Source organism: Mesoplodon mirus (assembly GCF_964341445.2).
Source record: "Mesoplodon mirus genome assembly, chromosome: 7".
Classification (NCBI taxonomy): Eukaryota; Metazoa; Chordata; class Mammalia; order Artiodactyla; family Ziphiidae; genus Mesoplodon; species Mesoplodon mirus.
Window position 1 is genome coordinate 123,926,321 of NC_138983.1, and position 26,675 is coordinate 123,952,995.

General features: G+C 39.8%; 1 protein-coding gene across 5 annotated transcripts in view; it reads right to left on the minus strand.

The window, feature by feature from the left end:
• CADM1 (cell adhesion molecule 1) overlaps window positions 1–26,675 on the minus strand; it is a 333,644-nt gene that overhangs the window by 49,117 nt on the left and 257,852 nt on the right. For all 5 annotated transcript variants that reach the window (XM_082626965.1, XM_082626966.1, XM_082626964.1 and 2 more), the window contains exons 2-5: window positions 17,740–17,886; window positions 16,019–16,171; window positions 9,283–9,420; window positions 6,954–7,112 (exon numbers count right to left, since the gene is read on the minus strand). In XM_082626965.1, coding sequence (XP_082483091.1) covers window positions 6,954–7,112; window positions 9,283–9,420; window positions 16,019–16,171; window positions 17,740–17,886 — 597 coding nt within the window. The remainder of the gene's footprint in view (window positions 1–6,953; window positions 7,113–9,282; window positions 9,421–16,018; window positions 16,172–17,739; window positions 17,887–26,675) is intronic.

Sequence of the window (26,675 nt, forward strand, 5' to 3'; positions counted from 1 at the left end):
GTTAATCCAGCTCCCAAAATTTGATGTTCAACACGCATGTCTGATTTACATACTTCCACTTCACTACACATTTATTTAGCATTTTGGGTATATTTCAAGGTGAAATATAATTTGAAATATAATTCAAATGTACATTTGAAATTTTGGGTATATTTCAAATGAAATCATAAAGAATGTTGTTGAACCATTCTTTTTATTTATTTTTTGTTAACCACCTTAAGTATAGGAAGTTTTATTTGTTTGTTCAACATTTTTTAAAACATACGTTTTTTTAAATTGAAGTATAATTTACAATGTTGTGTTGGTTTCAAGTGTACAGCAAAGGGATTCAGGTTTACATATATATATATATTCTTTTCCATATTCTTTTCCATTATAGGTTATTATCAATACAAAATATTGAGTATAGTTCCCTGTGCTATACAGTAGGTCCTTGTTGTTTACCTATTTTACATATAGTAGTGTGTATATGTTAATCCCAAACTCCTGATTCATCCCCCACTCCCCCCAGTGATCCCCTTTGGAACATTCTTTTTAGATTTTGAGATGTTAGCTTTACAACCATTTAACCTTCCACAGAATCAAAATCTGACCTTGAGTTAAAAACCATTAAGAGCACACATTAGAAGACTAGTTTCACTACATAGTATTCAATGTCCACAGGCACAGAGACACATCTTTTCCAAATACATTAGGTCAGACAGCGAGATGTGGGAAGACAGATGTGGGAAGAGGCCTCTTTCTACAGGGTGTGCCTTCAGAAGGCAGGGAGGATGGCAAAGTCTCCCTTCCCTAAGAGTCATGTCATTCAAGTCTTGCTCACAGTGGAGTTGGCCCAATATTTACTCTTTGTTTTTTGAGTATTAGTGACTCAGCCTCCCACCCCCTTTGGCACTGCAGAATGCCTCACTAACACTCTATAGAGTTAGTGGCATCAGGAACTTGGACCCGCTTCTACTGTGTGTTAACACAAAAAATGAGAGGTTAAAACATTAGTTTGAATCAGGGGGGTCTCCATGCCTTGATTATTTTTCAGGAGGAATAATAAATACTGAAATAACTTCCCTGGAACTCAATTCATTGCTCTAAAAAAATAAAAGAAAGGGAGAGTGGGAGGAAGAGCATACTCTGTTAAAAAAAAAAGAGACCGGAGGGGCTTCCCTGGTGGCGCAGTGGTTGAGAGTCCGCCTCCCGATGCAGGGGACACGGGTTCGTGCCCCGGTCCGGGAAGATCCCACGAGTCGCAGAGCGGCTGGGCCCATGAGCCATGGCCGCTGAGCCTGCGTGTCCGGAGCCTGTGCTCCGCAACGGGAGAGACCACAGCAGTGAGAGGCCCGTGTACCGCAAAAAAAAAGAGAGACCGGAGATCAGAGAGCAACAGGCCAAATATGAAAACGCCAGCTATTACGCTTTGAAGAATATAACCTGGGAACAGAATTGCTGGGGAAGAGGATGGGCTATGGGAGCTGCCGTGGTAAACTGTGTCTTATCCTCCGCTCCAAACAGGAAAGATTTTCCCATTTCCAGGTTTTTCTCCCTCCTTCACTGCAGGACACTATCGATACCAGAGAAACATTTATTTTGGCACAAAGAACAGGTTTTGATCATCTCCCTCAATGCCCAATTTTCCCCCAATTGAGGGAATGAAAGAAAAAAGATTCTAGCCTTCTGTGGACCCTCGATGAACAGGAATATGGATTTACAAAATACCTGGCTACATTGAGTCAATAAAACTCATTTGGAAAATGATGTCCACGAACACAATTAACTGGCAGATGATAATCAGAGCAGGGAAGGCGTTCAAACACCCATTTTTTGAGTCTTTGGTTTCATTCTCCCTTTCAAAACATATCTCTTAAATTTTTTTTTTCAGATATGCACACACACAAAACCCTCACTAGATGAGGATTTTTGCAAAACATTTTAAAGAGCAAGGCTACGATGGGGGAAAGCAAAAGACACACAGCAGTAATTCCAGAGCTTTGGATTCACCTCGGTCCAGAGTAAGGCTTCCCCCCTTGCACAGCAATCTGAATTCCATACTGAGGGTCACACCTTTTCTTTGAATTCCCAGCTTATGTCGCTATGTGTTTCCACCTTGATGCTATTTAGACAGTTTTCTTTTAACGCGCAGACAGTGAACTGTTCTCCTTTAAACAGGCTTTTATTTGACAAGTGTATGTTCACTCAGATTTGAAGCTCCACTAACCGTGCTACAATTCTACCACATTCTGCTATAATCAACCCTATTGTAAATTTGAGCAACGCTATATACACAGACATTGGAAAGAAAAAACTGCACAGAAAGAGTTTAGGGTCATATAGCTCAGAACATTAAAAAGCAAAACCGTTCTCTGCCTAACATCTAAGGAAAGAGAGCTTTGAATTCCAGCTCGCGCGCACAATTACTTTCTTTTTTAAACATTTAACTGCGTGCTGCCGTATCCTTGCTGAGTCTCAGAATGAAAGCTAGAAAACTAAGAGCCCTACTGTATGTTCTTCCTTCCCAGCAACGGTCCTATGAGAAAACCTTATTAATGAGCTTGCAAACGAGCACCCAACAGGGAACTGCCACAAACAAGAGCAGCTAATGCCCCGGAAAATCAAATAACGGAACACTTGGCTGATTGTGGTGCCTTTCATATTTATAATAAAAAAAAAGGGAAGGGCGACTTTAATTCACTAATTCTGAGAGGTCAACACCTTGCTGAACAAAACAACTCACTTATTTATGTTCAGAAGTCTCCCGATGATAAATTATATTGACGTTAATCACTTCAATGCATGCTACACAATTAATATCTGTACTCACCAAACACTTAAAGATTATTTAAAGTACGACAGCATACACATCTGGCTGATTTTTCACATACTTGGGCACCACAATTTCTCCTGGTACCACATACAAGTGTCTTAACAAACAAACGCTGCAAAATTCTGTGTTCGATTAATTAGGACTTAAATCCACACGACAAAAGGGATTCCAAGTTGGAGCTCAAGCCTTGTCTTCTAGACAATATGGTGGCTCTCCGTGTCAAGGGGAGTGTGCAACGCTTCCCTTCATTTTATCCCTCCTCCTTGCTCCTGTCATTTTTAAAGTAAGATATTTAGTGGCATACAATGTAGGTTTTCATTTCCTTTTTAAAAAATAGTATTTTCTAAAAGGACATAATTTATACAGCATTCAAATCCATTATCTGTCATTTTACTCTGTTCTTATCCTGATTAATATCCATCCATCTTAGATGAGGTAGAGAGAGGTTTCCAAAAAACTTCATGTAGCAAAATGGGCCAAGGTTGAACTGAGTATACTTAACACCAATCCTATCAGGTTAGATTTGCCTTGAAGGTAGTCTCATTTCCCCAGAGTAGAGTAATTCTTAATCTGAGGTCCATGGACCAGCTCAGGATGTCCTGGTGATAAACTAATGTTTATCACTGATAGTATAAGAAATCTTTTTAGGTGGCAAAGGAAAGGACATTAAAAAATAATAGTTGTATATTTATTTTAAAGTTTACTAGATAGAATATACATAGCAAATGAAACTCATAATTTTACAGGTGTTTTTACACAGGTCTTGGTTAGGTTAAAGCAATAAAATGACTTAAAAATTCTAAATGTGATACGAACACTGATGACCTGTGAATTTGGTAAAACTTGTGAAAGTGGCCCTTGAATACCTAAAATTAGGAAAACTGTAAATACATTCCTTATACTGGAAGTAAAATGTGGTGAATGTCATCATTTCCAGCTCTATAGCTGTCAAAGGATTTTAAAGGGGTCAATGATCCCCGAAAGTTTAAGAACTGCTGAGTCCAGAGTTTGGGCCAATTAAAAAATAATGGTCTAATGTTACTCCTCACAGAGTATCCAAAATAATTCATGCACACTGGCTACTGAATCTCATGCATTCAAGTATCTCTTCTTTTTTCATGGCCATCAAGAATGTACATATGTGTTTAACTGAGTCACTTTGCTGGACAGCAGAGACTGGCACAACACTGTAAATCAACTACACTTCAAAAAAAAAGAGAGAGAGACATGGTGTGGCTTGTCCACATAGAGGGGCCTCCTATAGGATGAATGGAGCTGAACCCCCAACACCACTGGCCAAGGTCTGAGAAAGTTCTAGTGCCCAATGACTGATTGCCTTGAGCACCTGAGACATGAGGCTTTTCGTTGTCCATAGCTGCTGGTGTTCAAGGAGAGTAAAGCTGGTAGGTAATGAAGTAGAGAATTCCAATGTGTCTGAAGATGCTACGTAAGGAATTCCTGGCTGACTCCGCAAATTTTTCAGTAGTGCTCTAGAGAGGGAGGGTAGTGAACGTCAGGTGACTTTCTTGAGCATGAAGCATCGTATTAAGATGCCAGATCAGACTCTAAACTCCATTCAAATTAACACATTGCTTTGTAATTCTTAATCTTCTTTTATGCAAAAAGACATTTTTCCTTATATACATTCCAAGAAATGGAATATCAAAGGATAAAATGTTTGTGTGGCTTATGCTGGGTAAAAGAACAGAGCCTGCCATAACAAGGTTATGTTAAAGTTAAAAATGACCCAGGGATGTGTCTTCAATTTGGGGAAGGCATTAAAGTCACTTTCCTGCAGTTAAGGGCTCACAGTACTTTGTAAGATTGAAGTCAAATGGATTCAGATATGCAGCTTTATTCCTTTTCTTAGAAGGACAAATCTCACTTGAATCTTCAAAAGAAAAGGCTTTATAAAGATCATTGGCAAGTCTTCCAAGGGGTAGGAGGTGTAGTGCTTGAAATATTTTGCATTTGGGAATGAGTGTAATTTTGTAGGTGGGTGGGGCTATATTCTATTTAGAAGATGCTCTGGGAAACTAAGAGTTTAGGAGTGGGAACTGGGTGAACAGCTACTCAGGTCTCACAAAGGAGCTAATGTATTATTAAAGCTAATGGGCCCCTACAAGGAAAGTTAATGGATATTAAGTTTGCTTAAATGAATTACATATTAACAAAGTCACAAGAAATCTACTATCTGCCAATTTAGATAATATCTGATCTTTTCTGTTTTCCCATTATAGGGACATTACACCACAATAGTTTTAGTGATATGAAAATTATAAGCATGATGCCCATAATGAAGCTACATAATGAAGTAGATGAAATGAATTAACAAGAAAAACTGGCATTATGTAATGTTAAATTGAGCCAAGCTCACAAAGTGGAATGGGATGGCTTCGCAGAAGCAACTTTTTATAACTTTCTCCATCCCCTGTTTTGCTCAGGCAACCTAAGCAGGTGATACAAATCATAGGGGGATTAATGGTGCCCACCCCTGCCACCACCAAATACATACCTAATTCCTAACCTCTGGAACCTGTGACTGTGGCCTTATTTGGAAAAGGATTCTTTGCAGATGTAATTAAGTTAAGGATATTGAATTGAGACCATTCTGGGTTACCCGGGTGGGCCCTAAGTCCAATAACAAGTGTCCTTATAAGAGACACACAGAGAAGAGAAGAAGGCCAGGTCAAGATGGAGACAGAGAGTGGAGTGATGTGGCCACAAGCCAAGCAACACCTGGAGCCACCAGAAGCCAGAAAAGGCAAGGAAGGATCCTCTCCCTAGAGCCTTTGGAGGGAATTTGGCCCTGCCGACACCTTGATTTCAGACTTCTGTCCCCTAGAACTGTGAGAAAATAAATGTCTGTTGTTTATTAAGCCATTAAATTTGTGGCAATCTGCTATGGCAGCCCTAGAAAATTAATAGAATAATTCATAGAGAGTAATGCTTTTCCTTTATCTGATGGCCAATCATTGACATCCAATCAAACTCTTGTAACATTTTCACTAGGCACACTCAAATGCCACCTGGAATTTTGCAGAGGTCAAGTTACAGAAGTCTTTTGATAAAAAGTGAGAAGCTGGCTACTCAGCCACAACTTTGGTGCAAGGATAACTTTGTGCAGAAAACAGATACTTTTTCCACAAGTAGGAGAGCTCAGAGGAGAAGATGAGGAGAGCATCTTTAGTCCACAGGGCACAGTGAGGAGAAACCTCACTCATCATGATCCAGCTTTTACTGATGAAGCCATCAAGACCGTGGCACTCATCCCAAAGAGTTCCACTTTTAAATTCATCGCTATAATTTAAGCTAAAATAGAAGAGAACTTGCAATCTAAAACAAGATGCTGATGTTCAGTGGGAATAAAATCCCTTCTATAAAAAAATTCAGCACTTATGATGGGGTTAATAAAGCTGGGGGCGGGGGGCGGCTGGAATTACCCTAGATTTTGAAGTTGGCATAGAAATGATTACAGTCAATATTCACAAAATTTAATTAATTAAGTCATGCACTAGAGCAGATGGAATCATTTTCAAGTTTTACATTTGGGTTAAATGTAGTATTTTCAAAATCCTTATTGGCACTCTATAATATGGCAGTGTTTCAGTAAAATAATCCTTTGATTATTTTTCTACCAAGACAACAAGATGAAAATTCTACCTAAACTATATAAAAACATATGTATTCAATAAGTGGCTTCTGAAGTGTTTTTTAAAAACTGCTACTCTATACCCTCAGGATAAAATACTTGGGTAATGCTATGGGTTGAGTGTTTGTGTGCCCCCCCCCTCAAAACTTATATGTTGAAATGCTGATCCTCAATGTGATGGCGTTAGGAGGTGGGGCCTTTGGGAGGTGATTAGGTCAGGAGGGTGAAACCCTCATGACTGGGATCAGTGCCCTTATAAAAGAGGCTGCAAAGAGATCTCTAGCCCCTTCCACCATGTAAAGACACAGTGAGAAGGTGCCAGCCATGAACCAGGAAGAGGGATCTCACTGGAACTTGACCATGCCGGTACCCTGACCTTGGACTTCGCAGCCTCCAGAACCGTGAGCAGTAGATTTCTGTTGTTTATAAGCCACCAGCCTGTGGTAGTTTGTACAGCAGCCAGAAAGGACTAAGACAGGTACTCACACTGTACTTCTAGATACCGCTGGGTCTGCAAGTTTCCAGTGACGGCAGGGTGCTCCACCTGACAGATCACCGGGACCCCGTCATCCTCCTTGTTCACCTTCAGCATCAGCTGACTAGTCACAGTGTACATGTCTGACCACTCCTCCACCTCCGATTTGCCTGGGGGGACATACCAAGAAACCAGAGCTGAGTGAATCTCACTCTTTTCTTAAATGTCCTCCCCCTCCCTCCCTCTGCCCCAACATTACTATTTTAATAAACATAATGGAAGTCACTCCAGATAAGGGTAATCTGGGGGTAGATAACTGATAAAATGATAATTTCCTACTTTTCAGTCTTGCAGGATAGTATTTAAGATAAAATCAACTCCACATACTATTTACTATTTTTATTTAAATATATGTTTCTTCTGTCTTAAATTTTCCCACAAAAAAGCAGCTGAAAGTTGACCCATTTTGACATTTGACTGCTCAAGGCATTAGGGAGGAAGAAAAGAGAAGTGCCTTTTCCCCCTACAACCATCTGAACTTAACACATCTACTAGGCTGTCATGCGGTTTAAAAATTCCAGGACTTCATCCAAATCCCTTAAGTAATTCAATCAGGAATAAAGATATAAACAACCCCCTGTGCCCACCCCCATCAGCAATTAACAGGGAAAGCAACTACAATTAAATGAAATTGTAATTGAAATGTTTAAACTCGGAGACTTTTGGAAGAACACAAAAAAATGCAGTGGCAGTGGGTAGAGCAAAGTAAGATATAGGCTTCAGGCCAGAAGGGAGCCACGTCCAAGAACACCCAGAAAAGGGGGGAGGAGGCTTCCGGATGGGATGAATAGGCCAAGGAGGCCCCTTTCCTGAACTCAGCACTCCCTGGGACATGGCGCACCATTAACTTTCTTTTAATGTTTTGTACTTATTGGTACACATTTAATGGCTCAATTCACTTAGACAGAAAAGCAGAGGGGAAATGAGAAATTCCTTCCTTCCAAAGCCATACCTAGGAAATAGGAGATTAAAACAGAGCAAGCTTTTTGAAACTTAAGCCATTATATATAGATTTTTCTGTTTCTAGATATAGATTTTTATATCCTCTTTCTAAAAGGACTTTCTTTTCTTCCTGGAACTATTTATTTATTTAACAAGCACATACAGAGCACTTACCTTGGCCCAGACACTAGCCCCATGCTTTACAAATATTCACTCATTTCATCTTCATAAGAATCACACAAGGTATGTAAATATTAATATCCCCATTTTAGAGGAAATTAAGGCACACAGCAAGCATTTCTGTCAAATGATCAGAGGAGTTCAGGCCCTGAGTCCTCTGTCCTGGGTACTACTTGCAAGGCAACCTTTTGCAAAGAAAGGAATCGGAATGCAGACATGAATGAGGAACTTAGGATAACTGGCAAAAAGAGAGTCAAAAATAGGGGCTAGGCTGTATCCTTCAGCCAACACAGTGGCTAAGAGGGCAGGTGTCCGAGGATCCAGGAATCAAATCTGGATGGCCTGGTACTGAGGGAGAGACAATAGGAGCAGGGTTAAAAAAGTTGCCTGTGCTGCCAGCACAAAGTCAGAAACATTGCAGAAGAATAGGCTGCTGACACGGGCAACTGAATCACAGATTTCTCAAGAAGGGTGGTGCCTGCAAGTTTGCTATGAAGACAGATTCTCAGCTGCTTAGCACAAGCACCCTTGCAGGAAAGCATGTTGTCAAAACAACTGATAGTCCAATAGATATTAGAATGACTTGGTATTCACCATGGCCAAGACTGCTATACATTTTTTTCAAGGTGTAACACAAGAATCTGGGGTCCTGACCCACCCTGGGTCACAGGGTAAAAGCAAGGAGAACTAAGGGTACAGACATGGGCAGCCTGAGCTCAGGGGATACCTCAGTGATTCTAACTGGTCTAGCGAGTTCTAGTTTACAGGTCTGGTTCTCTCTGAGCCTCTGAGTAAACATCTAGCAGCACATATCACCATGAACCCTCAAACAACAGAATGAGGATATGAATTAGAACAGTAAAATGCTGTTATGCTTTGGGCTCAGACAGACTTAGTAACTGATCGCAAACCATATGTTAGGTTGGCCAAAAAGTTCGTTTGGTTAAGAAATACGTTGTTTGATAAAGTGCTTGGCGAAAATGAAAAATGTGTCTCATTTTTGCTTATAACAGAACAGACTTTTTGGCCAGCCCAATATAAACGAGCATTTTTGTTCAGGGGTGTGTTTTGCATTTGTCTTTCACGTCCACAAAGGTGTACTCCTCCTGGGATCGAGGGCAGACTGGCTACCTCAGTACCAGGCAATTCGCATCTTACCTTTGAGCTCCTTGTTCCCTTTGAACCACCTGATGGTCGTGGCTGGTTTGCTGGCCATGGCAGTGCAGTTGACTTCAATCTCCTCACCTTCCACTGCAGTGTCTTTCTGGATATCAATCATCAGATTTCGTGGTGGGACTACAAATTAAACACGTGTGATTTTAAACACAGAAGCTATTTCTGGGCTTATTCTTCTATTCATTAGAAACTAGGACCATTGCTCTCAAAAAAAGGAGATAAACAACAGACATTCCTGATGGGAATTTAAAACAAACTGCCACTGGAGGAAACAGAAGAAAGACAAAGTCATTATCAAAAAAAGTGAGTTACGGGCTTCCCTGGTGGCACAGTGGTTGAGAGTCCACCTGCCGATGTGGGGGACACGGGTTCGTGCCCCAGGTCTGGGAAGATCCCACGTGCCGCGGAGCGGCTGGGCCCGTGAGCCGTGGCCGCTGAGCCTGCACGTCTGGAGCCTGTGCTCCGCAGCGGGAGAGGCCACAACAGTGAGAGGCCCATGTACCACAAAAAAAAAAAAAAAAAAAAAAGTGAGTTACATAAAATCCCTTACTGTAGAATTTGTCCTAAAGTTATCTGATAAAATGACCAGTCTTCCGCTCTTAAGTTATCAGTGACCAAGTTATAAAAATATAGATACTAGATTTGTTACCCATTGGTCATTAGAAAATTGACCAGAAATCAGATATAAAAGCAAGAGGAGTACACACTACTGACATTATCCTCCTTACCTGGAAGTCTCTGAAAGGAATATTTGTCCTTAAACTCAACCCTTGGATTTCAATCTTCATATGAAAGATTCCAAAGTCAACCAGATCAAAGATCAGAAACATGGAGTCCCATAAAAGAATCACTCCTCATAAACATTCACAGAAAAACTGTGCCTCAGAGCCACTTCCATTCAATTCAAATTATTTACAGAGATCTAGAATATGACCTTGACCTCTGATGGATGGCGTAGTAATAAAATCCTTTAGCTATGAAGATGTAGTAATATAGGAAATGCCAGTTAATTTGTAATGATTTTCTGTATTCTGAAATCTAAAGCTGCAAATTTTGGAAACCAAAGGTGAAAAAGACTATTGAGTGTTTAGGTTAGATTTCTACCTCAGAATTAAAACCACTCTTCTCTAAGCATATTAAACATATATGTAATAAAATGATTAGAATAAAATATTTGGGGGCTAAAATGCTGAATATCAAATAAAGAGTAATGATGGTGGTTGATAAAGAAAGCATGTTATCTTCTCGGAAACTGAGTTGACAATGAAACTTCATAAAAGTGCAACTTTATGTCAAGACTGAGCTTCTTGAAATAAAAATCAGTAAGAATACTGAATTCAGCAGACTGAATCTAAGAATATATGTCCTGACCACCATGAATAAGCAAAGACGGTTCTAAGACTTATGATTAATAAGTTTCTCAACTCAGAAGAGAAACAAGAAATTAAATATGTATAAACATGCCATCCTGATGATCAAGTTGAATAATAAATCTCTGATACTGCTTCAATAAATTATGGGATTAAACCATGTATTTGAGATCTCCAACTGTTCTAGTCCAATGTGAAAATCCTACCCACAGGAAGACTTTTACACTGAATTGAAGCAGTTGAAAATTTCTATAGAGAATTATGGAAAAGGAAAAGGAAAATGATTTGTTGTATATGTTTCTCAGCAAGATAATTGGTAGGGGGAGTGTAACTATTAGAGCAAAAGCAGGCCTCTTCTTTGTTCCCTGTATAACAGGAAACTAACACAGTTGCTCAACTGGACGTGTTGCTAAAGTGATGTGGCCCCAATAAGTAGTTAAACATGGCAAAGAACTACCCTAGTTTACATTTTAAGAAAAAATAAGCATAAAGAGAGATAGTCTAACATCCAATTTGGAGTTGCACATCTGCCAACATTTTAAGAGACAGAAAGGCAGGTATAAAAGTAAATGGGATGACTTTGGCTATAGCTATTTCCTCAACGCAGTTTATTCTCCCTAGATGACAATCAGGTAGGTTAAAGATTTTCATTACACGTACCTAGATAGCTGATATGGGGTACACAGAGAGACTAGATGTTTACGTCCAACAGATACTACTAAATTCTGCATGCTGTATAATAGGAATATTGAAAAAAACGCTTTTGTTAGAGCAAATGTCAGAGGAAAAGATTGTCCAAGCCTAAAGAAAATAAGATCTTGGTGAGCTATGGGGAACAGAAGAAGAGGCTTAGATAAAAAAGGAATAACTAAGGAGTAAAAGAGCTAGGAATGTCCTCCCAACAAATGTAGGGCTGAAAGTCAAACAGTATTAATTCTTTTCAAGGTCCAGGCAGAAATAAAGGTGGAGTGATGAAAATAATTTCTGATATTGACATGTGCAATCATTTTCAATGAGAAGTGTAATTGAGTAATGTAACTGATGGGATACTACTCAATTTAAGGAAACTCAAATTGAGTATGGGATACTCACAGAAGGGTTCTCTTCGGATGAGACAAAGAGGGCAAAGAGCTAAAGGTACTGTGTAATACACAAAGCTCTCTTCCTTGGAAAATACTACAGGATGGGATAGAGCAGATTTCAGTATGCATGGATGACTTTGGGAGAAACACTTTGATGGTCATTCTGTGGTAACCTGGGAATGTTCCTGATGGGAACAGATCCAGGAGTTGTTAAAAGGTTCCAGCAAATATCAATTGTCAGGTCTTGACGACATTAAGGCCCAAACATAGTCTTTGTCAGATATTAGTTTTCTGCGTGTTCCTGGGTATCTTTCCTTCATCCTCTCCTTTTTCGTGTAGAGTCTGAAGATACTGGAGAGCTCTCTCTCCTCCTCACAGGCTTCTTCTAAGCTCCACTAGCAATTCACCTTCAGTGGTATTTCTTAGTAGAGGAAGTACTTAATTCTCTCCATCAGATGGAGAAGGTCATAAGGAGGATGGCGTATTCTTTTCACATTATCAATAATGTCTGCTAGTTCAAAGTAAGGAAATGGCAAGCGGTACGTATAAATTAGGCCAGAGGAAAATTTACCAATGTCTCTTAGATTTTGTTTGGGGGTTGAGAGTGTGAATGGCAGCAAAGAGGTCCTTACCTAGATTACCTGTTGCTTGGTTTTATCCATGTTAATACCTCCTCTACTGCAGCAGATATCATCTACACTTCCCTCATCCTTCCCAGTGATTCCTGTACCAGTGCTAGCTCCTCCTGGAGAGCTGACATCACCTGTAACTTGACAGCCACGGTAGACATGTGGAAAACTTCAAAAGTGGTGGAAAATATGACCAGTGTAGAAAAATAAAGGACTTGTTTAATGTTGAGAAGAACATCCTGAGAAATGGCTGAATGACTTTTTCCAAGTCCATAAACAGTTTTCTCAAGACTGTGACCAGTCTTACTGATCTTTATGAAGTTTAGAAGAAGAAAGAGTCAAACGTAGCAGGAGTTGTTTGGTTTACAAATATAAAATAAAATGTGAGTCATAATGGTTCACTGATATCAGTTATAAAGTTAACTTCTCTCAGATTTTTTTTAAAGCAAGAAAGCTTTCGAAAATATAAATGAAGTGATTTAAGTCTATCCTTCTGAAAAAAAAAGGGGGTAGGACAAGAAAATCTTAAAGTTTATTTTGGTCTATTCATTGTCCCGTTTTTCCTTTTAACTTCATAACGTCTACTCAAATACGAAAGCGGTTAGTAAGGTATCAAAATCCAGGTATAAGAAAAAAATGAATTAGAACTGCTACTAACCAGAGAATACACTTATACATGGTCCACTAAACAGACACATTTAGTGAAAACTGCCTGCAGCCATTCATGAAAATAACCAAAGATCTATCTAAGGAGGTGCATAGAGATGGAAACCTGAATAAAAGTCACGTAGAGGGAAATACTAGAAAATAGCAAAGAAATGTTGACGTTCTTCTTAGCTAACTTCACATCTATAAGAGTGCTAATTATAAACATTACGCCTACAACATTAAAAAAAATCAGCAATATCAAGATGAGTCACGTTAATTACAACAAAAGAGGAGACTTAAAGCTGATCAGTATGTGGAATCTCACTCTAAGACCCTTTAAAATAATTAGGTTCTCCTGCTCCTGGAATCTTAAGAGTGAACGCTAATCTTAGAAGGACAGGACTGTAGTAATATTAGCTATTATTATCAGTAACTATGCTAATGTTAAAGCAGCATATTCTCTCTCTCACTCATCTCCTCTCATGAACAGTAGTTTGATCTGGAGAAAGAAACAAACTCATCACAAGTGGAAGAAGTGAATGAATATCCTAAAAGGCACCCAAATGCATGCAAAATATCATAGGGGAGTTTTCAGTTTTTACATGGATAAGATAATAAACATAATAGTAACTAACAGATACCCATCTCTGTGTCTTATAATTATGCTGAAATTTTTGCTGAATGCTTCAAACAGCTAATGAAGATGCATGCACTAAAATGAGCATCTTCATCCGATCAAGAAGTTTGACAGCTGTGTAAATACATAGGGGGTCCTTTTCAGAGAACCACAGATAGAAACGAAGACGATGCTGATAGATCATTCTTCATTCATTATAATACCTGAAAACTCTAAACCTTAGGAGGAAGCTTTGAATATAGGAGTATCAGTGGAAACTGTCAGATTTGGGAATATGAAAGACTCAAGCACTGATGACAACAATTTGACTCTGTCAAGGAATCCTAGAATAAATTCAGTGGAAGGAATATTAAATGAATGCATACTATCTGCAAAAAGAGCATCTACCAGTATTACTTTCAAGTATATTTAAGTTAATGTTTCTATACAATACAAGCAAGGAACCTATTATTTCTAGAATAATCAGACCTCCAAAAGGATTACAGGCATAATGTTTCTCAAAAGCCTAGTGCTGGGTGTATTCAGTCCTACTGGCCCAGTCTAGTGGGTCTGAGAAGAAATGTACCAAACACTGAAAACTGACAGGCAGTAACTGCTTGTCAAAGACCAGATACACTCCTGCAAACAAAAGATGTGCACCTTCAGGGAGAAAATCTTGAAACATCAGCCTTCAGGGTTTTGTTGAAAACAACCTAGACTAGAAGACCCAGAGGTTCTGAGGCAGAAGAGTAAGGTCTGTTTCGAAGTCTAAGATTCTTGATTCTCACCATGTGCTTTGTAACCTGGGCAAGACGACTAACCTCTATTATTATCATCTCTTTCTTTGAAATAAAGACATTCATACTTAAAGGGATATGTAGTGAAACATTCTGAAAATGCAAAATGCCATTAGGTATGTTCCATCTAATTGCCGTCACTTTCGTGGACACACCATAAACAATGGTGGGTCAATGGGAAGAGGGCCTATTTGAAGTTTATGCAGCTGATGATTTACTCCAACAAGCAAACAGTGTTTCAAAGACTTCTCCAGAAAACTTTCGGTACATCTGCCAAATTCCAAAACGGTCATCCCAGCCAAACCTTCCACACTTACTATTTCTGCAAATCTAATAGGGATCAAAGGCACAATTAGAGACAAACACGTACACATCACCAAACACAGACCACAGCAGAAGCAACATGGCCAGACATGAAACCTGACTGTCTAAAATCAGTGTTCCTCTTATCAATAACATATATGTAAGCATTAGGGATATGTTTTAGTTTAATGAACTAAAAAAATGTTCCTTATTACAGCTGTGTTTAAATAAAGTAATGAAGCAGCAGATCAATACATACACCCATAAATACATATATGTTCACACACACTAAGCAAAAGCATCCTTCATATTTATCTTTCCTCTTTAATCTTCATATCATTACACTGAAAAGCTGCAGTCTGCCGCCTCAGATAGGCTTTGATTCATCATCTTTCCAAAGGAGAAAATCAGAGATCTTGCCTCACGCTATAGTGTAGGTCCTTGAAAACTCAGTTTCAAAAATCCAACTTGGCTGGTGTTAGGCACTGGAGTATATGTTTGTCTAAAAGGTGACTAGTTCAGACCACCCTCACCACAGGAATATCTGCTGACTCTATCAAAACATACACATGGAAACCTGGCTACCGGGATTCTGCTGAAAGTCGCAATCTAGCCATCGTACGTGAAGATACTTAACCCGCTAGAGGTAGAGGTGTACTCAGCAGCCAATCCACAGTCCTTGCTTATTATGAGCCTTCTCTCCCTAGAAGCTCTTCATTCTTTTACATCTAATGGTTGCAATTTGTGGCAAAGTATGTGTTCATGGGGTATGATTTTTACAGCATAATCTTGAGTGGGAGCAATAAATGAGGCAATAAGTCAAGCCGAAGAAAAGGAGATCAACAATATTAAACGAGATGTAACTCAGAAGGAAAAATCATTAAGTGGATTTCATATCAGAGCTCTGCCACAGGGTGCAGATGTGGTAGCCTGTTTCCCCCTCTACTGCACAGAAGGGGAAAAAAAAGTCCTGGTAGGTAGAAGCAATGACATTGCATGTGGTGAGTGATTCATTTGAGGGCTCTAAATTCTCTTGATCTTTGCTTCTGAAGCTTGAGGGTTGAAACCCAAGAGCAGGTGAAATCTAGAGAGCCTGCTGATTGCCATTCCTTAGAGTGTTTCGTAAAATAGGCTATTTTTAAAATTCAGCAAGATGGGCGGTGAGTCTTCCAACAGTAAAATTTACCGTTAACCTTTTCCTAGCTGCTGGGAGCGATCTGGCAGTAAGTGCCATCCCCTCGCTTCCCAGGACAAGCCCTGGTGCACTGCTTACCCAGGACTGTGATCGTGGTGTAACTTTCCTGAGGGGGGTCAGTGTAGAGCTGGCAAAAGTATCTTCCTTCATCAGAAATTGAGACATTTGTCAACGACACTTTGAGTTCACTGCTTGAAAAATTCAGCAGCTGGAACCTGCTGTCCTTCAAAGCTGGAAAACAAAACACAGAGTTAGTGTTGTGAGAAAGACAACAGACTATTTGCCTTCCCGAGGGGAGGCAAAAGGCAGGTGACTAGAAAGGCAGCTACAGAGCAGACACACGGGTTAAGTCTTTCTGCACCTGGTGGGTACTTCTTTGTGCTTCTTGAGTTCCTAGTTAGGGCTTCTGCAATAACTGCTTGTAGACACATATATATCCCTGCCCCAAAAGGAAACTCACACACATGGGTGTGTGTGTCTGTGTACACACACATATCCCTTGCTATCTGTTTTGAGCACTTGTTCATAAGTTGTTTTGGATCTTCTATCGGAGACAGGCAGAATGAGAACAGGAGGAAAGGGCAGGCGATGAGCCCCCTTTGGCACTGAAATTTCAGGGAGTAGAACCTACACGCTTTTAAATTGTCTCTAAAAATCTGAGGGCTTAAAAGAAATAGAGGTTCTAATATGATGAGAGAAAATTTTTAAAAAGCATTATTAGTCATTTCAAAAGCAAAATGAAAATCATTAAAAAAAAAAACTTTATAGCAAAACAATCCAATTTAACTCTGATGCATCTTCGTGTTTCATGTGGTTTGAGGTGGCACTGCCAAAAGTCCATGGCCTGGGGCCTACAGGGGCCTTAGACCTGACCCCATTTTCTAACTGCATTCAGCTCCATGGAGATGAAACTGATTAGGCATAAAGTAGGAAGTCAGAGTCATCCCAAAAGTAATGTATGAGGGCTTTTTATTGATTTCTAATATTCACTTTTAAAATCCTTATATTAATTTGGCAAAGGCTAGATCAGTATATACTAATGACAAAAGTTCATTCTAACAATGAGAAGCTGGCTTCTCTCCTTTTACCCTCCATAGTTCTCTAAATGTTCCTTAGGTTCATAACTCTTTCCACAGGTCATGAATGTTCTGAGGTGTTGGAGAGAATGGGGACAAGTGGGCAGGAGGCGACATGCTTGACACCCACTTTGGTCAGGCACCAACGCTTTCAAATCGCAATTTTTCAAAAGACCTGATTCTTGCTCTTACCAAATCCTAACACCCATTTGAACCATTGCTATGATATACAATTAAGTTTTGATCACTGGCTTTTGTGATCTTACATTTGGAAGGATTTCAGCACGTAGGCACCTCCATCTACCACAGGCTATGATGACAGGAGATTTGGTTTTGTCTTTATAGGCACAGATTGCCTAGGAAACTTCAGTCTTCAAATCAAACAGATTACCTTTGAGAATGCTATATTTTCCTTGCTTTACCCTATTTGAGTTGTTTGTGTCAGCTAAGTATTTGGGACCCAACGGCAATTCACCTTGAATTACTACAATCAATTCCTATTGCAAAGGAAGACTGTCTTACTTTTAAAAAAGGACCATTCAAGGTTTCTCTTAAGTAGGAAGATTATGATTGCATGTCTCTTCTTTCCTCTGAAGAACTGATTAAACTTTAAGCATCTAACATTAAATTTAAAAAAAAAAAAGGAGGCCTTGGCAATCTCTTTATCAAGACAATGTGTAGGAAAACATGTTGCCATCTAATGCTATAGAGATGTAAACTTACGCCGGAAGTCCCTGAAATAAATGGTCTGTCTGTTGGGATTCAGTAGTTGGATAACAGAGTCGTCACTCTTATTGACCTGGCAGCTGATGGTTGCAACTTCTCCCTCGATCACTGTCACATCTTTCGTAAACAAATTCTGTCCATCACCTTCAAAAAAAGGAGAAAAAAATCTCATCAATTAAAATTTGGTTAATAGGATCAATTAAAATGAGAAACAAGAAGTGAATTAGAAAATAGACACAATGGGAATTCCCTGAAGGTCCAGTGGTTAGGACTCCGAGCTTTCACTGCCAAGGGAGTGGGTTCACGCCCTGGTCGGGGAACTAACATCCCACAAGCTGTGCGGCCAAAAAAGAAAATGGACAGGAGCAGCCACATTTGGTAAGGCTCACATACCTTTCTCCAATAGTCCACAAAACGAGTCTATTAAGCTGAGCTAGATCTAGGGGCAAAATACAACTAAGCCTGGAATCAACGTGCTGTCAGAAGTTGTGATGTCCACGCTCCAGCCTCCAGTGTTTTTACTAGCCAAGTAGTATGCTGGAGAGGTATGGAAAGGTAAGAGTATTGGCCGTCATGAGTAACAGCAGCTCCCACAAACGGAGTAGGGGAAATACGTATACATCAGCCTTCCTTATCTGCGGGTTCGGCATCAGCAGATTCAACCAACTACAGATAGAAAATACTAAAAAAAAAATTCCAGAATGTTCCCCAAAGCAAAACTTGAATTTGCATGACAGCAACTATTTACATAGTGCTTACATTGTTTTTACCACTATTTACATAACATTTACATTGTATTGGGTATTATAAGTAATCTAGAGATGACTTAAAGTATACTTTTTTTTTTTTTTTTTTTTTTTTTGTGCGGTATGCAAGCCTCTCACTGCTGTGGCCTCTCCCGTTGCGGAGCACAGGCTCCGGACGCGCAGGCTCAGTGGCCATGGCTCACGGGCCCAGCCGCTCCGCGGCATGTGGGATCTTCCCAGACCAGGGCATGAACCCATGCCCCCTGCATCGGCAGGCGGACTCTCAACCACTGCGCCACCAGGGAAGCCCCAAAGTACACATTTTATAGAAAGGACTTGAGCATCCTGAGGTTTATGGTGTCCGTGGGGGTCCTGGAACCAATCCCCCATGGATACCAAGGAATGACTGTACTCAGCCTCAGCTCACATGCCCTTGAGCTATTTGGTCACCTCACAGAAAACTCAAGGGGTCACTTAATAGAAGTAGGTGGGAGGGCTCAGTAAACAATCTCACCTTGTTAGTGGATGTCAAGATTCCCAAAGCATAGGCAGTTTTGTTATTTATTGCGTAGGGGTGGGGACCTGACTATGACCCTTTGGAAACTCAGTAAAATCCTGGGAAGCCTTACAGTTCACTTTATTACTCTGTTCTCAGAAACGACATCTTCATGACTCACCCAAAGCTCCGGGCAGTCCTGAACCACGCCCCTTCTACAGACTATCCACTTCTAGCCATTTAGAAAATCTCTTACAGAACATGTCAAAAAGTCTAGGCTTTCAGATCCCCGATATCTGGATTATCTCCAGATCTGCTCTAGTCTGTTGCTTCTAGGATGAGTGACAGTAGCCAGGGCCCCTCATAAATGTCCTAAATGATCCACAGCACAGGTAGGAGGAGAGGAGACTTCAAAAGCAAAAGATGAAATAATTGTTGAATGTCCAATTCCGCACCAGGCATAGCAGGGGATTTAGCAGTATAAGACATTGTCCTAGCCTCTAAGAAGCTGCAATGTTGGTGAAAACTGATCCCTAATTCCCACTTACAGAACAAAAAGTATAATATAGGTAATAGGTACAATGGCCAATCAGGGAGGGGACAGGAGAGATTGCTTTTTAGCTGTAAGATTTTAGGCAAACTATTTAAAGTCCCTGAGACAATGTCTCATCTGTAAAGTGGGGATAGTAATTAAAAGTTATCTCACAGAGCTGTTGGGAGGATTAAGAAAGATAATCAGGGACTTCCCTGGTGGCACAGTGGTTAAGAATCCACCTGCCAATGAAGGGGACACGAGTTCCAACCCTGATCTGGAAAGATCCCACGTGCCGCGGAGCAACTAAGCCCGTGCGCCACAACTACTGAGCCCGCACTCTAGAGCCCGTGCTCGGCAACGAAGAGCAGCCCCCGCTCACCACAACTGGAGAAAGCTCGCACGCAGCAACGAAGACCCAACGCAGCCAAAAATAAAACAAATTTAAAGAAAAAAAAAAGAAAGATAATCAATGTAAAGCATTTAGCACTGTGGCTACCTATAGTAAAACTGAATAAATGGTAGCTGCTATCATCATCACCATCATCAGTTCTCTAGATGTCAAATCCCAACTAAGCAACTGTACATGTTGCCAGTAGTGTGGATACAAGAATGAAAGCTCACGGTCCCTGCTCTCAAGGAGCTCTCTATGTAATTATATATCAACTCAGGGTGGCTTATTCACTCTCTAAAAATAACCTGTCACATTAAGAAACAAAGGTCAAAGATAAGTACTATTCTAAAATAAAAAATGAGACCGCATAAATAGAGACGCAATTTGAGTAAATGGAGGATTTCCACCTGCTCTCATATTTCCGCTGAAGGATCCTTTTTTGGCAGGACACAGTGGGGAAGTGTGAGAAGGGACGTCTAAGATGGCTTTAAGCCAAATCCACCTAGAAATAGACCAGCCTACGGAAGAGGATTAGAAAAAAGGCAACTAGAGGGATAAGGAAAAAATTATTAGAGCCACAGATAAACAAACATTCTTGATGCTGGAGAAGCAGAGCCAAAGGAAACCCAACCTCGAGACCTCTGACCCAGGGAAGTGACCTGGGTGTGCAAACGAGGCCCACAGGGCTTGTAGCAAGTGAAAAGGTCAATCTTCCCCAGCTTGATCCAGCAGTGAAAGCTTAGTGGGCTGAAGAGTGTTAGAGAATAATAACCAAGAGGAAGCGTGATCAGAGGAGACAAAGTCATGCTTAGTGTTTCCTCAGTGGGTCACCGTGACAAACACAGAATTCAGAACCCAGCTGGGGGGAGCAGTTTGTTCCCAGATCTGAGACTAAAACAAGGGAAAGGGAATTCCTGCCAATGGAGCAAGCTTCTCAAGGTGGTTTTGCTGGCCCTGGCGGAGGTCTGTACAGACAGGATAATACCCTATTTCCTCAGGGTAACCCAATCTAGTAAGGAAACATTAAACTGCATGATTCAAATGCTATTCTGTCTCGAAACATGGGACTTGCCTTGAGGAGCTTAGACTATCAAACCAGTCTACCGGATTGTGGAGGAGATTTCTTCTACCTAAAGGAAGTTTATTAGCAACACAAATAAGAATCTTCAGCGTATAAGAGGAACACATGGAAAGGCTACCCAGTGAAAGGCCTTAATCCCTATGGCCTTATAGATCCTGACTACCATCTTGCAGATGCTGGGACTTAAAGCCAAGTGCGATTCAATTAAGCTCTGATAGAATAGTTTCTGTGGAAATAACCATCCGCTCTAATTTTAGTCTTTACTCAGAACCCTAGTATATTCTGTGTATATTCATATTAAGGCTATAAAACATTTGCAAAGGAGACAGGAGCGGAGGAGTTGACTGTGATTTGTATTTAAAGCAAGGAAAGTAATGAAACAGAGCCAGAGGGATGTTTTGTTTGTACATTTCTTAAAAAGTCTAAACATTCTTATTTATTACTTATAATGAAATAACATAAGACCAGATCCCTTTAATGTGTTATTACTGAATAAATCATTCAGGTAAAACGTTTGCTATCTGCAAATGTTTGCCCTTGCTGTGCTCTGGCACATAACAGGCTCTGCAAATCCACGGTGGTATCATCATCACTACTGTATTATTTTTGGAAATTGCTAAGGCCAACCTAAAATCCGCTGTCTCAGAAAATGACAATTCCTAGCTATGTTAACATGGTTACAATACAAATGCTAAAAAATTCTAAGTGCTGAAAGATATCAAAGTGCCTTGACTGATGGTGGTGGCCCAAGGATGTCACTCTGTAAAAGTCACCAATAAATTATATGGGTCAGCTGGACAGTAGTTATATTACACAGAGCTCCATGCTTGGAGCGTCATAAGATGGCTGCAATGGAATAATAATGACCTATTTAGTGGAGGCAAAGGAAGCGAATGACAGTGATGAAAATATGATATGTATGTCAGTACTCCTAACTGCCTGAAGCCTTTATGTAAAAATAATTTCTGCTCACGTCCTCAACTATTTCTTCCAAACAGAAGGGTGCACTGTGACTTGATAAATTTCCCCTTGAAACAGATATCACGACAATTAGGTTGTTACAAAACACAATTTGATGTGTAGCAGAAGGCTACAAACAGGTAACTATGGTGCCTTTCTTAAATAGTCCATTTAAAAAACCCTTCCGATTTTCTAAAATTCAGTTAGCAGATATACTGTCAGGGCAGAAATAGCACACATTCTGGGCAAAAGAAATCAAGTAGGTACAATATACTGTAGCCATTAAATAAGGCTGTTATCAGCAAGGTAATTTATTTTAAGGGTGGAACAACGTCTGACACGTATAGACATTTTTGACTACTAGTTGGTATATGTGGGTGAGGTTTAAGGGACGGAATCAAACTGGCTTTTAATTTATACCAGCAACTGTATTCCCTATAACTTCCCTATCTGCCCCACAAATTCTAAAAATAAGACTCTGGCATTAGAGAGGCCCATTCACTCGCAAGCAGGCCTCCCAAAGTACTCTAGAAGTTGCCAGGACATTCATTACAAGGAAGAAAAAGCATATTACCTAAAGCAAAAAAAAAAAAAAAAAAGATAAAATTTATTTTGATGATCCGTAAAGACCATTTCAGCTGAGCTGGTTAGGGCTGGAGTGGGGTTGGGAATACAGTGGACTCAGAAATCCCCCATTAATTCAATCATCAGTTGACTTAACTCATGGATTCTTTCCTGAAACCTCATTTTGTTATAAACACTGTGTAAATGCATTACACAGAACACTAAGCCTGGGTTGGAATCTATTTGACCAACAAGAGAACTGCCTGAAGGGGTGATGGGGCAAATCTTCGAGCAAGAAGCTGAAGTGAGAAATAGCATTCTCAAGCACCGGGACTTGGAGAAGGGAACGTATGTTGTGCTGACGCTAGGCGTTGTGTTAGTGGCTTTGCATGCTTTTCCTTCTCAAACCCCTGGAGTTTTCAATGTCCCCACTTCAAAGATTAAGAACCTGAGACACGGAGAAATTGAAATAAGCTGCCTAATGGAATTCAGCTAAGTGGCCAGGCTGGTGTTTGAACCCAGTTACATCAGCTTCTCCAGCCCATACAGTTTGTACTTTTTAACCGGCCAACCTCAAGATTTGTTGCCAAGGTTCTACTGGCTCTGCCTTGGAAAATTTACTTGTTTTTAAAGAGGGTGATTTCCCTATGAGCAACTTCTGATTTTTTTTATTTCCATAATTTATCCAGAACACAATTACACACTTCAAGATGAGAGAGAAACTGTCCTGAATGTAAAACACCTTGTTTACTACTGCTTCCTTCTTTTAGCACTCAGCACACTGCCCCTGGAGAATGCCTTTATTACCAGTGCATGGCCAGTTTGCCAGCACCGAGAGCTCTGGCCCCCACTGCCTGGCTGTTAATAAATAAAGCACTTCATTTACACCGGGGAAGTCTCCCCAGTCAAGTCTATAATAAAAGGGCAAGTCACAGTTGGAACAGAATTCGGTTTATACTATGGCAACTATGTAAACTCTTCCTGACTCAAGGAGCACCAATGACTCTTTACTGGGAAGACAGGTTGCCCAGAGAAAGAGCAAATAAGGTCCCCTGTTCTACTCCTTCAGTTGCAAAATCGTATTAGGGGAACCTTTTTTTTAATCCTCTGCTGTGTGGAAGACTGAACCTAACATGAAATCAGCATAGTCAGCTTGTCTAAATAGGCAAAAGTCCAACCAACCATACAGGCTGTCCAAAAAAACCCAACCAAACCAACAAAAAAATCATCCTGCCAATGATCAACGTAGCCATTAAAAAAGCCACCAGAGTTATCGAAATTTTACACTAATTAAAGCTTTGGGGTTATTAATTCTTCCCCTCCAAATGGTATCTAAGTTGAGACTTTCTAAAGAGGCAAAAAACTTGCATGTTTTTGAAACACTTATTTCTTATTGGTATGTGAGCCCTGTGTCTTAAAGCTTCAAATGTTTTTTCCCCCATTCTCATTTCTGTTGGATCCCATTTTTACAACCATATCAGTTACGTGCCCAACTTGAAAGAAAAACCCCTTACCTCAACCCAAATACAACCATCACCAACAGAGGCACTGCAATTCCTGCTAACATTTCTGAGAGCTAGCCTTAGAACTGAGTACATTTCAGGAAAAGAAAAAAAAAATTAAGATTCTGTTGAAACCCAGAGGGAGAAATCTTTCTAACTGTACATGTTCCTCCAAGTCAACGTAAACACAGTGTTCACTATAAATCACTAACAAAGCCATTAAGATTTGATTTCTATCTAAGCAATTATTGTCAGCATATTTCGTACACCTCCTTTAAAAGACTCAATCCTATCTTTCAATTCATTAAACTGTTCCTTGCATTTACAGAGTTTTATATCAAATCAGAAACCTATTTGAATTAATAAGAATTACAGTAAAAGTAATTTGAAAATAAATTATTTGAAGTTCAAGCCACAAAAGCTTTTGATGAAAGAATTTAGTCCCCTTTAAATATTACAGTAACATTTTCAGTCATCCAATGTGCAAATAAAAGACAGTGAGAACGTGTGTCGAAAACGATGGGTCCAGGTCTTCCCTGGCAGTCCAGTGGTTAAGACTCCACGCTTCCACTGCAGGGGACACAGATTCCATCCCTGGTCGGGGAACTGAGGTCCCACGTGCCGCGAGGCGCGGCCAAAAAAAAAAAAAAAAAACGAAACAGGAAAAGGATGGGTCTATCAACCGTGGATTAAGGTTAAGGGTGAGCCCTCTTCAACATAAATACAATTCTTTATTTCAAAGAGAGACAATACTTCAACCTTTGTGAATACTAGAATATTTATTTAAAATCAAAAGCATTCAATCTGTCTGCTGTTTACAAAGCTACTCTTAACCTTTTTGATCCTCATCCATGTTTTGCTATTCCAAACAGTAAAGTCGAATTTGTTGACTGTCTGCTCCAAGGACTGTCTACTCAATGGTCAAAATAATTATGAATGCGAACCATACAGTTCACAAACTCAGAGTTAAAATAAGCTAAACCAACTCAGTAGATAACTGAGTGGGCAAGAGTATGTGGCATGGACCAAAGCATTTCCTTTGTGTCCCCTTCTTTTTCATAGAACCCTTGTGGAAACAAAGGTCAACAGAACTAAAAGGAACCTCCAGATCAACTCTCTCATTTTATAGATAAAGACAGTGAGGCCCAGGGAGGAGATATGTAAGTAAGATCACATGGCAAGTATGAGGCCCCATCTCCTGATGGCTCATCAAGGTATTTCTATTCTCGGTTATTTCTAAATAACATTTATTGACTTGCTTCTAATTACAAAAGCAATATATGCTCAAGGTTTGTTTATTTATTTATTTATTAAAAGCTTTGTTTCAAGTGTCATATTCATAACACTTTATCCTATGGCATGGAGATGGTCAGGATCTCCTAAGAATCTCCTGTAATATAATTACGGCTGTATCACTTGAGCTTATGGAAGGAAAAAAAAATATTGAATTTAATCTAATCTCCTTTTATAATCAGTAAAAGGTGAGGCAAATTTTTGAACGGCAAGTTAAAGAGTAATCTTCCCTCAGTGCTGGTTTTTTCTTCAATTAAAACTGTTGATTTCCCCTGAATACAAAACAAAAAAATATCATCTGACACAACATTAAGCAATTCATGAATATTCTGTATACACATTCTTGTTTAGTTGACTAATGGCAAATTAACGTTCTCTATTTTAGCTTAAACACATACTATAGGTATGTTTGATTAGCATTGAATTCCAAAAGCTGATTACTATGCATACTTTGATTATGTAATTACATAATAGAGTATAATGGCTCCTTTGGAGTCATTATGATCTATATTGCAAATATGTTTCAGTTTTGCCATAGTTTAAATATGTTGAGATGAGAGCTCATAACCAGGCTCCACTTTTTAGTCTTATCAGATAAATGGGCATTTCCCCATTCATCCCAACATCTCCCTGACACCAATTAAGGCCTATTGTGTCAAGCTGCATACACTTTTGAGAAGTTCCCTTTGTTTTCTCAGCATTCAAAAAAGGACATTGATTTTAAAAGCTGTATGATGCAAAAGGCCTGGTTTCAAAAAAAAAAGGCTGAAATTCCATCCTTCATCCACCCTTTGAAAGGTCTGCAAGGAATCACATCTAGTTCATTAATCACTGTTCAGACAACCACAAGGGGGTTAAAGATGGAATTTCACCTTTAACTCGAAAATGCACACGAGGGAGGGACAGCCAAGAATACTGATGCTCATAGTGGTGACTTGCCACAATGCGTTCAGCCACACCAACTTACACAAAGGTCCAGTTCTGCAAATCTCATGTCTTGCAATATCCCTTTTAGAAGGGGTAGCTCTGAAAGAGCTCGGCCAGATTTTGCCTTCAGAGTTCCCAAACCCAGGTTTTGATGGATCTAAAGGCTAACAAAATCGACCTAGTGAATAGATTTTGATAATTCCACCATCACCTTACAAATTGGAAAGTTCAGGATTTAAAACAGGACAAAAGTTATTGCAAAGAAGGATGTCAAGATTCTCTTGTCCCCATGAAATCCTTTAATCTTGTGCTATTTCATTTGTAAGAAGAGCTGTTTCTGCTCTTCTCTTCCAAGAGAATGAGCTCTTACACCATGCCAAACCAAAGGTGACCCGAGCCTTAACTTTAAAGACTAATAAGCATCAAGCTGTTTTTACC